At 46.0% G+C, this 14,286-nt stretch overlaps 1 protein-coding gene across 1 annotated transcript; it reads right to left on the reverse strand.

Annotated features, from left to right (window-relative positions):
- Positions 1 to 274: 274 nt before the first annotated feature.
- On the reverse strand, positions 275 to 5,615 carry LOC100355657 (pepsin-3-like). The gene is made up of 7 exons (XM_070051290.1): positions 5,589 to 5,615; positions 4,827 to 5,012; positions 4,401 to 4,468; positions 2,155 to 2,271; positions 1,521 to 1,665; positions 1,323 to 1,421; positions 275 to 424 (listed from the first exon to the last, which is right to left on the reverse strand). Exons 1-7 carry the CDS (start codon positions 5,613 to 5,615, stop codon positions 275 to 277), a joined length of 792 nt encoding a protein of 263 aa, XP_069907391.1.
- Positions 5,616 to 14,286: the final 8,671 nt, after the last annotated feature.

Below are 14,286 nucleotides of genomic sequence, written 5' to 3' on the forward strand. Positions count from 1 at the left end.
TTGGAGATGTCCAAATGGAAGAGTTCATTTCTGCATGTCTGCCTGGTGTGCTGATCCAAAAGATGTTTGGAGAAATACTAGTGAGAAGGAGCCACACACCTGTTTTCATCAGCTGTTTTTATTCACCATTTTTGGTATGATTGGGAACAGGATCAGGCATCTACTTCAACTAGAATGTGACTTCATTTTAGGGAGTTCAATCAGAATTCTATACATTTAAGGGGGAAAAGGACTGAGGCCAGATCTCTCTGGAAGTGGTTTGAAAGCTGTAGGTTTAAGCTGCGGCAGCCAGGCCAAGCTGATTGTTGGCCCGGTCAAAGACGGTGAAGTACTGGCGGATGAAGACGTCACCCAGGATCCAGAGCTCACTGGTGGAGGTGTCAACGTCCATGCCCTCGAAGCCACTTGTGCAGACAGAATCTTCCTGCATAACAGAGAATAGCATTTGAGATAGGAAACAGGGTGAGGGTGGCAGGTGCTTCCTGATCTGGCAACAAGGCCCATGCAAAGAAGGGCTGCTTGTCTCTGTGGGCTGGAATGTGACTTTTGCAGGACTGGCATCAGTCAATACCTGGTGTGCATGTATTGCTGAACATTTTCTGCTGTTGTTGGCAGACAAGGAACCCTGAACTCAGCACTGATGTATAGGGAGAGCTCATCTTGGGGGAAGAATGTTTGGATATCTAGATGGCACAGCCTCTTCTCATTATTCCCACCCTGGCCAAGGATATAATGCACAGCTGTGGGTTCTTTCCCTTCCCAGGGTTACTTGACTCAGCCTTGGATGCAGGTTACACTGGCCTGGGGAGAGCCCCAGATGTGAGTATTTCTCGCTGAGGAAGGTCAGCTAACTGGAAAAAACTGGTTTGCACATGGAAGATTAGTAGGAGGTGAGGAGCATTCTTTGGCTCATTGGTTCAGAATGTGGTCACTCTCAAGCATCCCTGTAACTACACTCTGGAGATTGAGTGAGTTGACACGACTGTTTTCAGATGAATTAGGAAACAGAGGGTTTGAAAAGTCGCACCTTGCTCAGAAATGATGGGCAGTACATTGAGACACAGGGCTCATATGCAGGTGTCTATATGGAGAGCATCCCCTTTTCACACCATCATTTTTGCATCACTTCCCTTCAGGGCTTCGTCTAAATATTCATTCATCCATCCCTTGTGAATATATTCTTTTTGTCTGAAGGCCATGCAGAGCAGGTGTCAGTTGTCTCTTGGATTCGATGAGTAAAAACTTCTTTTCCTTGTGCAGAGGGTAGTGTGTGGCCACCTTGTGTTTGGGCCCATCCTGTGACTGGCCGAGTGGTCCCTTACCTCCAGGATGTAGGCACTGGCGGGCACAGGGTACTGGACTCCATTGATGGTGAAGACAATGTTGGGCAGGGAGTACATGGATGAGCAGCTGACGATCATCTGGAAGGTGTGAATGTGGGAGATTAGAAGGGGTTCATTCCTTGCGCATGGCACTCCCACAAACTGTGGCTAGAAGAGAGCATTAGGGGCTGGATTTGCCTCCCCCTCATAGTTCTTAGAGGCTCCAATGTAGCTCTGGATGTTGGAAATGGCACTGGTGGGGCCAGCCAGCAGAGAGGTGCCTGTGTCCACAATGGCCTGGCAGCCATAAGCACAGGCGATGGTCTCTCCATCCATGGTGATGCTGAGTGGGAGATGCATGGGTAATACCTGAGACCCCAGATGGCTCCTCCTCAGACCTGAACAGCTGAAAACTCAGGCTACAACGGGGTTGGGGCAGCATGGCCCGAGACAATTTCTCAGTCATTTCACCTTAATTCTAGACTGACACTGACATTGTTCCTCAAGGAGGGTGTGTGGTGTTTTCTAGGTTCCCTAAATGCTGAGAATTATGGACAGGAGTGTGTGCAACCATTCCTAGGGTGTGCTGGGTTGTGGTCCTGCCACCTGGACCACATGAAGTGGTGGTCCCACCCTTGTAGAAGAGCTTGGCTTCCTAAAGCCCCCTGTCCTCTCTCCTTGAAGTGCAGCACTTTTCTGGGCTGTCTTTGGCTTTGGGCAGTTTTCAGCTTCCCTGTAGCTTGCTGTTCCAGGCAGATGAGGGAAGTTCAAGTTGATAAAGAATTGGGATTCGGGCCCAGGTTGGGACACCATGCATCCATGGTCTTCTCACCTGTCCGCAGTGATCTGCCAGTAGCCTTCATAAGAAACAGGCACCCAGTTCAGACTTCCAGTGTAGTAAGAAGAATCGATGCCACCAAACATCACCAGGCTGCGACTCTGCTCATCACTGTGGAAAATGAGGTGAGGAGACAGGAATTCATTTACTTTGTGTTACTTATCTGCTATGTATAGTCAAAGAGCTACCCTTGATGGGATAATTATTAGTTCCAGGAGCTGTGCTAAATGTGTGACAGACTGGGTTCTTTTCATCTTATTCCATTGTCTACACAGTGGGTAGTATTATTTTTTCCCACTACACAGAGACACTGAAGCAGAGAAATACGTCACATTGCTTAAATCACACAGCTGGCAAGGGGCAGTCAAGAGTGGACCCTTGAACGTTTGGATTCGCAGCTGTGTGATTAGCACATTGATACTCACTAGAGATGCCATGGAAGTGCACATGGGACAGTCCTGGATATTAATGGTTTGATGGCGTGCTTTGCTGGTTCTCAGCCAGGGCTGGTGTTCCACATGTCTGGAGACATTTCTGTTGATCTGATTTAGTAGGGGCAGGGTTTTTACTGAGGTCCATGAGTTCAGGGTCAGGCATCAGCTACACACCATACAGTGCATGTAATAGCCTGAGAACATTGACCTACCCGACCCCAAATGTTCATTGTGCTCAACTGGAATAACCGTCGTCTCTATCTCCAGAGATGCAGTGGCCCTTAAGGTATTTGAGTACTTATGAAAGCAGATGGTATATGGGTTCCCTAATTTTGAATGGACAACAGGCATAAAGGATAAAGGAGCCCTCCCGTTGGTGTCTGTGTTATCTCAGAGTCCATCTTCTAAATTATCTACTCTTTATGGTTAGATTATGATGCATCTATAGATGGTAACAAGAAATTAGTATCCAAAGAACTGGCAAAGTATGAAACACAACCAGCCCACCTTTGCTGTAAACACCTGAGAGTGCAATGCAACTTGTACCAGTTTTGTTCACAAGTGAAGGAAAACATTATTGATGACCAAGTATGTCAGGAGGAGTAAGAGGGACAGAGGAAGGTTGGTGACAGCCCTGGATACTCTTGGCTATAAGATTGCCCAACCAAAGCTATCCTGGTTTATTCCTTTTCATTCTTAGAATTAACTCATTGCATACTTAGACCCTACATTTTGTTGAATAAAATTCATTGCTTTAATTATTTTAACATTTCTTTGTTCAAGATATATGAGTTTATTTCATCAGGTGAATTTTGATTTTATTTTCCTATGAATTTATATATTCCTAGGATTTATATTGATGCATAATATCTTGAATATGTTCATCCAGTGAACATGCCAAATGTTCAAGGAAAATGGGTGTTTAAAAGCACCCATACAAAATTTCTTTTTTTTAATCATCTTAATATTAAATGAAAACCAGTCAATAAATCAACATCACTGTTAATATAATAATCCTTAATATTCAGTAAATCATATACTTCAAAACCTAAAGTATACATACAGCCATCAAAAACCCAGTATCTTATTTAATGAAGAACTTTAGAAGCATTTTCATCATTTCCTGGAACAGTGCAAGGATGTCTACTATCCTTGCTGCTTTTCCACTTTATACTAGAGATGAATTAGATACATGAAAATGATAAAAACTAATTAAGTCTATCTCTGTTATAAAAGTCAGTAATATATTTGGAAAACGTTACATAAATTATAAAGAAATTCAAATGATAAAAGGATTATGTAATATGGCAAGATACAACATTACTATCAAGAGGACTAGAGATCAGCTTCCCACATGAGTGTGAGTTGCTCTACTGATTCATTCCCTAGTGAAAGTGGTAAAAGTTAAAATACATGCATATATACGTGCCTATAGTTGAACCATGCAAAATTTCAAGGTTTTTACACCAAAGTAAACTTTTTCTTGTTTTTAAATTTGAAAGGGAGACAGCTAGAGAGACAGACGGGGACAGATAGGAATCTTTTATCCACTGGTTCACTCTCCAACTATCCATAAAAGCCATTGCAGGTCAAGGGTGGAACCAGGATCACAGAACTCAATCTGTGTCTTCCACATGGGTGGCAGTGATGTAAGCACCTCAGTCTACTTGTGCTGCCTCCTCGGGTGGGCATTATGTGGAAGCTGATTCAGAAGTACAGGAACCAGCATTCAAAACAGACCCTTGATATGGGACGCCGGCACCACACACAGTGACTTAACCACATATCTTGAGTGCCTGAATGTACCTTTTAATTTCAACTTCTGTGAACTTTTTAAGTGCCCTCTCAGTGTCAATAATGTCTTGTCCTTTTTCCTGTGAAACGTGACCCCTTAAAAAAGGGGGTGCACATTTAATTTTGTCTTTTGAGATCCAGGGATGAGGGAATCAGTTCTGGAGACCAAATCGCTATGGCATTGCAGTTGAGCAAGTCAGTGGTCAACGACTTCAGCTGGTAAATAATAGTGAATGCCGACAGCTTGTCAGAGAGAGAGTTGGCAGCATTACTGCCCAAAGACACCCTTCTCCAGACTTTGATGCTGACTTTGAAAAATCTCATTCTTCTAAGATCCTGCATAATTCACCCTGCCCTGAATGAATCCCATGTTGGGCCAAGTGATATGTTCAGTGTAGGAGAGACTCAGAACTGTGAAACCTAGGAGTTCAGGTAGACGGAGAAGAGGTCCTGGGACACCAGGCCCTCGTTCCACATGTTGTCAAAGACGGGCGTGGCATCAGAGGAGGAAATGCTGGGGTAGGCCAGACCCAGGATGCCATCAAAGGGAGTGTAGTACAGGAAGGAGCCAGGCTCTGACTCACTCAGCCCAAAGATCTGGTTGGTGTCCTCGATGCTTCCAACCTGTGTTGAGGGTGTGGGGTGTGACAGAGATGATGTCCACCATGAGCTCCTGTACATGGATCACTGCTGGGATCCAGCCCTGAACTCAGAGTGATCCTTTCTCCTTTTTTGGAGGACTCAACTTCCAGAACATCAAGCTTCAGGCAGGGAGAGGGATTATCCCCTAGAATGCCTATGGGTCATGATTGGACAGAACCTTGGCATCTGTTGTCCTGATGGCCACAGTGTGTCTCACCGTGAGATTCTGCTACATTATGGATGGTCACTCTGCATTTGCATTTCAGATGGGTAGATGCAAAGCAGACTGCAGTAAATTAGAGCACTCCTCCCCACCATGCCCTGGAGTTCATGTGATTATGAGGAGGAGGAGGAGGTAGGAGGGGAGAGATGCCAAAAGAGAACTGAGCTCTTGGGTCTCTCCTCATTGCTTCTTCCATGACATTCAGCACTGAGGTCGGCTGATGGCCCCCAAGGCCATTCCCCTATTCCCATACGGCTCAGCCCCCAGAAGGACTCTGCCACATCGCTCCCTGCAGTGCCCAGTTTGGTCACTTGTGTGATCTCTGATACCCATACGGTTAGAATGAGCTTGCTGTTGGGCATTCTGTGTAAGGCTAGGCAGTTGTGAGGGGGCATAGCTGTTAGGTGCTCACGTTCACAGTGTCATATCCCAGGATGCCCGTCGTGCTGCCAGTGCGAACGTCTCACTGGTGGCCTGGAAGGTGGAGGAGTCATCAGGGTTGAATCGGTTATGGATGGCTGCAAAGGCAAGGAGTGACATCATTAACCCCCAATGGCAGGCAATGGTCATGGGTTTAAAATATCTTCCTGGGATGGGGCCTTGGGTGGAGCTATGGAGGAAAATGATGGCATTGGCTCCATGGCAACTTTTGAGATGACCTTTGGAGATCTAGAGACCCAGTTTCCACATCCTTCCTTTTGAGCGGTTGGTGCCTTGTCACTGGTTAACAGTCCAGCCGACCCTGTGTCCTCCCCAGGTGCCGCAGACACTGAGCACAGTGGCCTGCTGCCTATGGTGCGGAGCACAGCCAAGTGTTAGGCCATGGGCAATGTCACAGGTACCTTGTCTTAATTAAAATCAGGTCAAGATGCCTGGAGAGGATGGAGCTTGAAACCTTGTGCTGGCTCTAATGACAAAGTCTCTTTCATTAGCACGGCAATGATGTGTGTGTGTTTGTGTGTGTGTATGTGTGTATTTGTGTGCATTTAATGAGTTCCTCACTCATCTCCATGGTGTTCCTGCCCAGCTTAAATCCACTGTGTCACAAGGGACTCAGTTTGTCTTATCAGCCTAGAGCCCTTCATCCCTGCTTCACTTTGGACCCTTACAGGATTTCTCCTCTGTGAGTCTATCTGACCACTCCCAGGTGTTCCTTTTTCCCCCAGAGCACCCTTTCCTTGTACTTGATTTCTAGTAGCTGCCTGAGCAAGGCCTGTTTCTTGAATTCCTGAGTGACTCCTACATGCTTTAATTGGGGGGTTGTAAGAAGTCACTGAGTGGTCAGGATTCCCAGCATCAGCTGTTGCTGGGCAGCAAGGGGCAAACAGGACTGGGCATGGCAGCACTCACTGCAGGCAGCACTGGAGCAGTAGGTGGAGGGCACCCACAGGTTGGAGGAGCCGGTGTCAAAGATGACAGTGAAGTCCTGAGGGGCGGTTCCGATGCTGATGGTGCCAAAGTACTCGGTCTGCAGGGGCCAAGACAACACAGCTGAAGGACCTGCAATTCCCCATCTGGGCCTCCCTCAGAGTAGCTCTCAGTCTCCCTCTGCCTCTTCTTTCTTCTCACCTGCCCGTTCATTATACCCTCATACAAAGCCCAGGCCTAGTCGCCCTGTGTGCTGTAAGTCTTCTCTGATTTCTCCCTCGTTGCCTGTGAGCTGTTACTTAGCACATCAACCAATGCAGATCTTCTGTCCGTCTCAGCCAGTGCCCTGCCTGTGTCAGTCTGGCCTTTCTGGAGACCACACCTTCTCAGAGGATGGGATATGACCTGGGTCACCCAGCGATTCAAGACTCAAGTGCTTGCTCATCAGCTTGCTAAGGGGAAGTCACATAAGTCACGTAAACATCGGATCTAATGGAAATCTCTCATTGCTAACCCATGGGATGAACAGCAGCGTATTTATTTTTGGTGTCAGCAGTTTCCTGCTTGCCATCTCTGTTCTAGTTCCCCTAGTGTCTGTGATATTCTTAGATAATAACAAGATCCGTCCCACTCTGGGGCAATTGCACTGGCTATTCCTTTTGCTTCAAAATGTTTTGTTTTTCCTGAATCTTTCCTTGGCTGTCTCCTTCTTCATTCAGAGCTCTCATCCAGTGTCACATCTGCTAAGACAAGTTCCCTGATCAGTTTATCCAAGTTTGTCCTTTCCCCTCTGTTTCTTCTTGCCCTTTGTCCAATCATGTAATTAATCAGTTATGCTTTGTGGCTCCTCTTATGACTTGAATTCATCTCATATGTTGTTTTGTTTGTCTTCCTCTCTGGAATATTAAGCCCCAGGACCTTGGCTTACTCACTGTTGTGCCCTCAACATGTGCTAGTCTCTGCCACTTAGTAGGTACTTTTTCAATATCTGGCACAAGTCCTCCTGCTCTCTGGAATTCTGTCCCACCACTTGGAAACTCCCGTTCTTCTTTCACTGCCCCCAGGAGTTCTCCTTATCCTCCAGGAGTTGCTTGCTCATTTAGTGACACCTTCACTTGGTGGCCCCAATCCTAGTCTTGCTTCTCACTGGGTGGTGAGGCTCAGTGAGATCATCATTCTCCCCTTAGGTAACTATGACTTTGCTCAGTGCTGCCGCCTGGGCCGAACACAAGGCCTGACACATAACAGGGCACTTAGGAAAAACAAACTTTGAAAGAAGAAATGAACGAATGATGAACAACTGAGAGCAGAAGTTGTGATTGTGTTTCCCTATTGCTGTGGGCTGCTAAGGTCCGTGAGCAGTCTCTGGCTGTCATCCATTTCCCCCAGAAATTCTCTCTGTTGCTGGCTCAGTCCTTGTGGCTGTCCCTCCCCCTGCCCATGCACTCACATCCAGGTAGTTCTACAGGCTCTCAGTGGACACCGAGGCGAAGGTCTCTTTGGGGAAGTACTTGGTGGCCAGGTTGGGGGTGTGAGTCTTCAGGTAGTCCTGCAGCAAGCCCTTCTCAATCAGGTTCTTCCTCAAGGACTTCTTTCTGACCAGGGGGACCCTGGGGCAGAGCATTGGTGCAGGCATGGTTAGGGGAGGAGGGGCAACTGGGCAAGGATCCTGCTCAGGGGATGCTACAGGAGCCAGAGAAGGACAAGGAAACTGGTTCAAGAGAAGTGATGGAAGGAGGTGGCAGAAGCTCATATCTGTTGCCCAACAGTGCACAGGGTGGCAGGGAGGGTGACTGCTGGTCAGTGATGGACTGAAACCAAAACCCAGCTGGACTCAGGACCTGGGCTTTAAAACCATGCCACAGCATGGCCTCCCCAGGAGCTCGAAAAGATAGATAGGGAAGGAAGACCCCTGATGATGGAAGACTGGAAGGAAGGGATGGATGGAAATAGGAGAGAAGGCCGGCGCCATGACTCACTTGGCTAATCCTCTGCCTGCGGCGCTGGCATCCCATATGGGCACCGGGTTCTAGACCCAGTTGCTCCTCTTCCAGTCCAGCTCTCTGCTGTGGCCCGGGAAGGCTGTGGAGGATGGCCCAAGTGCTTGGGCCCCTGCACCCGCATGGGAGACCAGGAGGAAGCACCTGGCTCCTGGCTTCGGATCGGCGCAGCGCACCGGCCATAGCAGCCATTTGGGGGGTTAACCAATGGAAGGAAGACCTTTCTCTCTCTCTCTCTCTCTCACTCTCACTCTCACTGTCTAACTCTGCCTGTCAAAAAAAATAGGAGAAGAAAGATAAGGGGAATGGGAGATCATTGAGAGCTGGGAAGTTGTCCCTTGGAGCCACTCTTCCCATTGCCCAACTCCAGACTCACTTGTGGACGATGCTCAGAGAGTGCCAGCAGGCTAAGCAGCAGCAGCCACTTCATGGTTCTTCCTGACTCCCAAGTCAGTGGGGAAGGCAGGAGCAGTGGAAGGTGTATAACAGCACACTAGATCCACTTCTTATATAGGGTACATGTCCTGACTAATAGCCCTTATCAGTGTGTAAATGCCACCTGTTATCACACTACCACACACAACATTTTCTGATTAGATTTCCTGACCTGGGGTCAGCTTCTAAGAAACTACCTGTTGAGTAGCTTTCCACTAACACTGCGTCTCATGGTTGATAGTGTGCAGCTGGCAAGAGTTGCCAGCCACAAAGTGATAGTATGACTTAATAAATGAGAACGGCCCATGTTATGAATTCCAAGCTTGCTATTTTGAAAGAGTTGTTCATCTGTGCCCTGAGCACAACATTGAAGCAATGATGAACTCACTTTCCTGTGCACACAGATTCATGTGTGTTTGACATTATAGAATATATGAATATGTTGATAGATTTGGTTTCTGCCCCTGGTACATGGCTCATCGCTTCTTTCAATGAGGCACAGAAACTATAATTCTTTCTCCAGGATGCAACATAGGAACTGTAATCTCCAGCCATTAGCTTGCCATAATGAAATTCTGTGCTGTGTGATTGTCCCATAGTAGGTGCTAAGACCTAATTAGTGCAAGAGGGTTCCTGTGGTGAGGAAGGAGTCTGAAGAATCCATGCAGGGCCCCACACCAGTCTATCTGAATCATGCCCCAGTACCTCCCCAAATACAGTGTTTCAGGTTCTGTATAGTGGTTTATGTGGAGCCATGTACCTGTAAGCAGGAAGGAATCCCCCTGCTGGGAGAGGTCTCCCCAATCCAAAGATACAACCCACAGACTTGGGCCTTTCCCGCTCTCATCCTCTATATCTCCTCATCTGGCTGCCTATTTGTATCTTTTAAATTGTGCAGCAAAATGTGTTTCCTTGAATCCAATTAGCCACTTAGCAAATTAAATGAACCTGAGGGTGATGCTGTGCAAACCCAAATTTGTATCCTGTAATTCCTGGGCCAACCTCTGAAGCAGAGCTGGGAACTGAGCCCTACTTATGGGATCCTTACTCTCCTCTCCCAGATCGGGGCAGGACTGAATCCAGTTTAATGGGAGGTCACCCAGCTGGTTTCAGCTGCTGCAGAATTGGTTGTTGGGGTGTGGAGAGCATTCTAACACATTTGGTGTCAGTTGTGGACTGTGTTGGGTAGAAACTATAGGAGAAATCGATTCTGAGACCTCATGAGATTCTGTGTGAGTGTTGTCCACAAACAGTAGAGGATGGCCCTGACTCAAGAGGCATGGAGGAGAAGGAAGGAGTCAGAGTGGTGGGGGTGAGGAACTTGTGATCCCTGGATGTCAGAGTGCTCAATTCTAATGTAGGCAGAAGTTCTGTTTCAGTCAGTGACTGGAGGTCTACATCCAGTTGGAATTTTGGATTGCATCCAACTCCTGGGGAGCTGGTTCACTGGATACAGGAGGAAACACTATTTTATAAGGAAAAAAGCAAAATCTCATGGAATTGCTCCCTGTAGTGACTCCAATGAAGGAAAAAGGGGCTGTTGGCACCACATATCACCCATGTTCCTGTGGCCCAAACACTGCACGTTAGAAACTTGCCCAATATCCTTGGAAGAGCACACCCTTGAGAAACAATTTGGATTCTGATGACCTTAGCAATTTTCCCCTGACCCTGAGTCATCAATGAAGAGAATATGGATACCCACACCTGTGTGCATTGTGGATGTCAAGGCCATAGATGTACAGATCAAACTGGAATAAAGAACCTGCTCTGTGACACTGATGTAGGGTCAACCTCTTGATGAGGACTGATGGAGGAAATAGGGCCAGGTCCCACTGGCTCTTGACTATCTGATTTGATGTCCCCAACACAATTAACATTATCTAAAGCAAGTCCATATGTCGAATTGTAAATACACTGATGTAAGCCCTTAGATTGGGAAAGGCAATTAATTCTTCCCATACAAGAGGTTTTGACACCCAAAGGGATGCTGACTTGCTTAGTGACAGATTTCAGGGAGTGGCGCAGACTGTCCCTAGCATTGTTCCACCTTGGTAGGATATTAGTTTGGATACTGAACTTTCCTCAAAGGACCATGTATTAAGGGCTTGGTCCCCAGGGTGGTACTGTTGGGAGTAGTGAGGCCTAGTGAGAGGTCCTTATATGATTGAGTTCATGACCATTGGAGTTAGTTCTCAAGTCCATTCTGCTATAATCCTGAGCTTGGGCTCAGCCATTCTGGTATCTAGAATAGCATGCATCTTCTGCACATGCTACTGTTTCCACCAGAATGAAAATCTGTGCCATGCCATTTGTATTTGAGTGTATGACACCTGAGCTGAATAGCTCTTCCCGACATAAGTAGCTTGGCTCAAATATTTTGTTTTATCATTAAAGTGCTGACTAATATAGCCTCAGTTATCCTTGTCTGTGTGTATTCCTGCATCTTGCAATCCACTCCCATTGATTTGGGTAGGGCCTTCAATTTACTTTTAACCAATAGAATGCAACAAAACGGATGAGATGTCACTCTTGGTGCTTCAGTGTGTAGGACTGGATCTTGTATTCTGCAGTCCAAGTCCCTGTATAAACCCTCTTCCTACTGGCTCTGGTGAAGCAAGCTGCCCTGTGGAGAGGCCCACACAACAATGCATTGAGTGTGGCCTCACCAAGAGTGAGAGAAACTGAGGGCCCCCTGTATTACAGTCCACAAGGAACTGAATCCTGATAACTCCCTGTAAGCATGAAAGCAGATCATTGCCTATTTAGGAACCTCTGATGAGACCCCATTCCTGGCTGACCCATGATCAGCAGCCTTGTGAGTTGCTGAACCAGAGAGTCCTCCAGCTGAGTCTAGATTCTGGAATACAGAGACTGTGAGATCATGTGAGGTGTTGTGAGTTAAACATATGTTATTTTGTCATAAGCAAGAAAAAACAGGGCTGAAAACCTCCTGAGAGATCTAACAAGACCACCCAGAATGCCTTGTAGTCTTCTGCACTTGGGGACATTTCCATGAAATGAATGAGCTGAGAATGGGGAAGTTGATGACAGTGAATGGATTATCTGCACACCTTCATGAACACAATATTTGAATTTCATTGGCTCTTTCTGCTTCTCTGATTACGTTGAGATGTCTGCCCCATTTTTTCCTTTTAGATCACTATTTTTTGGTATCACCATTGACACAGTCAAGGGGTTTGGTAGTTAGTATGGGTTCTCATAACCAAGTAATGGCACTGGCAGGACTGGACCCTGGGTCTAAGAAAGCTCTGGCCTTGGAAGGCCTTTGTCCCACCTGGTTTCTTTCCATGAGTTAGTGTTAGTGGGCATTCTCTGATTCTACCCCAGAGGTGTTCAGAGAAGCCTTGGTCTGACTCCCTTTACCAGAACTCTTGAGAGAGAGAGGGAAATTCCTCATCTGGGGCCACTGAGACAGGAATGATCAGGACTGCCAGCAAGGAAGGTGCATAATCTCACTGTGCCAGGCTGGCCCTGGAGAAAGATTGGACAACAATGTTGACCTTGCCATTAGCGCTGCCTGGCACTCAATGTGGCAGTGCCTGGCTTTGAGGTACATTAGGGATAGAAACTATAATGCAGGTCACACCCTGCCAAGGTCCCTGTTGTTCAGTAATGATCCCTGGATGTATCAGATTAAGCAGTGGAATGAGGTTGAACAAATCATTCCTGGCAGGATGGAGATGGAGCACTTAAGGGTCACAGGTGTTATGGAACTGGGCATATCAGTCTTGAGACACCTGGTCCCTTGGAGCTTTCCCTCAAGGTCTCAGCCCAGGGCATGGTTTTCCAACCACATGTGAGCACTGTGTTCCCCACTTCTTAGCCCCAGACCAAGTGGGAGAGCTCTTCTCCCTTCAGAGAAAAGTATATCCTTCTTTAGTGGCTGCTTCTTTCCGCTGGGGGCTCACACAGAGAGATCCTTCATGTAGGGCATTTTTCGTTGCCACAGTGTCTTGTATTTCTATCCCTAAATGCTATTACAGGCTTTTCAGTCAGACCATGAGGCTTTAAAGGGTGGTTCTGAGCTCAGAGTGTTACATAAAGTGATTATCATTCTATGAATCTGCTGTGTGGACTGCTTCCCATGTTGGAATATTCTCTCCTTTTTAATTCTCTGTTATTATTACCAGACACTTGATCCTATTTATATGATCACTTTAACACTTAATTCTATCTATAGGTTCACTTTAACACTTAATATGAGTAGTAGGATATAAAATCAATGCACACAAATCAATAGCCTTTGTATACACAGGCAATGCCACAGCTGAGAAAGAACTTCTAAGATCAATCCCATTCATAATAGCTACAAAAACAATCAAACATATTGGAAAAACTTAACCAAGGATGTCAAAATCTCTACAATGAAAATTATGAAACTTTAAAAAAGAAATAGAAGAGGATACTAAAAAATGGAAAAATCTTCCATGCTCATGGATTGGAAGAATCAATATCATCAAAATGTCCATCCTTCCAAAAGCAATTTATACCTTCAATGTGATACCAATCAAGACACCAAAGACTTCTTCTCAGATCTGGAAAAAATGATGCTGAAATTCATATGGCGGCACGGGAGAATTCGAATAGCTAAAGCAATCTTGTACAACAAAAACAAAGCTGGAGGAATCACAGTATCAGATTTCAAGACATACTACAGGGCAGTTATAATTAACACAACATGGTACTGGTACAGAAACAGATAGATAGACCAATGGAACAAAATAGAAACACCAGAAATCAACCCAAACATCTACAGCCAACTTAGATTTGATCAAGGATAGTCTATTCAAAAAATGGTGCTCAGGGAAAATGGGATTTCCACGTGCAGAAGCATGAAGCAAGACCCCTACCTTACACCTTACACAAAAATCCACTCAACATGGATTAAAGACATAAATCTATGAGGCGACACCATCAAATTATTAGAGAACATTGGAGAAACCTTGCAAGATATAGGCACAGGATAAGACTTCTTGGAAAAGACCACAGAGGCACAGGTAGGCAATACCAAAATTAATAAAGGGATTACATCAAATTGAGGAGTTCTGTACTGCAAAAGAAACAGTCAGGAAAGTGAAGAGGCAACCAACAGAATGGGAAAAAATATTTGCAAACAATGCAACTGATATAGGATTAATAACCAGAATCTACAAAGAGATCAAGAAACTCCAAAACAACAAAACAAACAACCACTTAAGAGATGGTC

The sequence above is a fragment of the Oryctolagus cuniculus genome, chromosome 1 (genome assembly GCF_964237555.1).
Source record: "Oryctolagus cuniculus chromosome 1, mOryCun1.1, whole genome shotgun sequence".
NCBI lineage: Eukaryota > Metazoa > Chordata > Mammalia > Lagomorpha > Leporidae > Oryctolagus > Oryctolagus cuniculus.

Coding starts and splice junctions, on each gene's coding strand:
- LOC100355657 (XM_070051290.1), bottom strand. CDS start 5,615: ATGCCCAACAGCAAGCTCATTCTAACC. Junction 1,422..1,520: donor CTAAGAACTATGAGGGGGAG/GCAAATCCAGCC, acceptor CACACCTTCCAG/ATGATCGTCAGCTGCTCATC. Junction 425..1,322: donor CCAGTGCCTACATCCTGGAG/GTAAGGGACCAC, acceptor TCTGTTATGCAG/GAAGATTCTGTCTGCACAAG.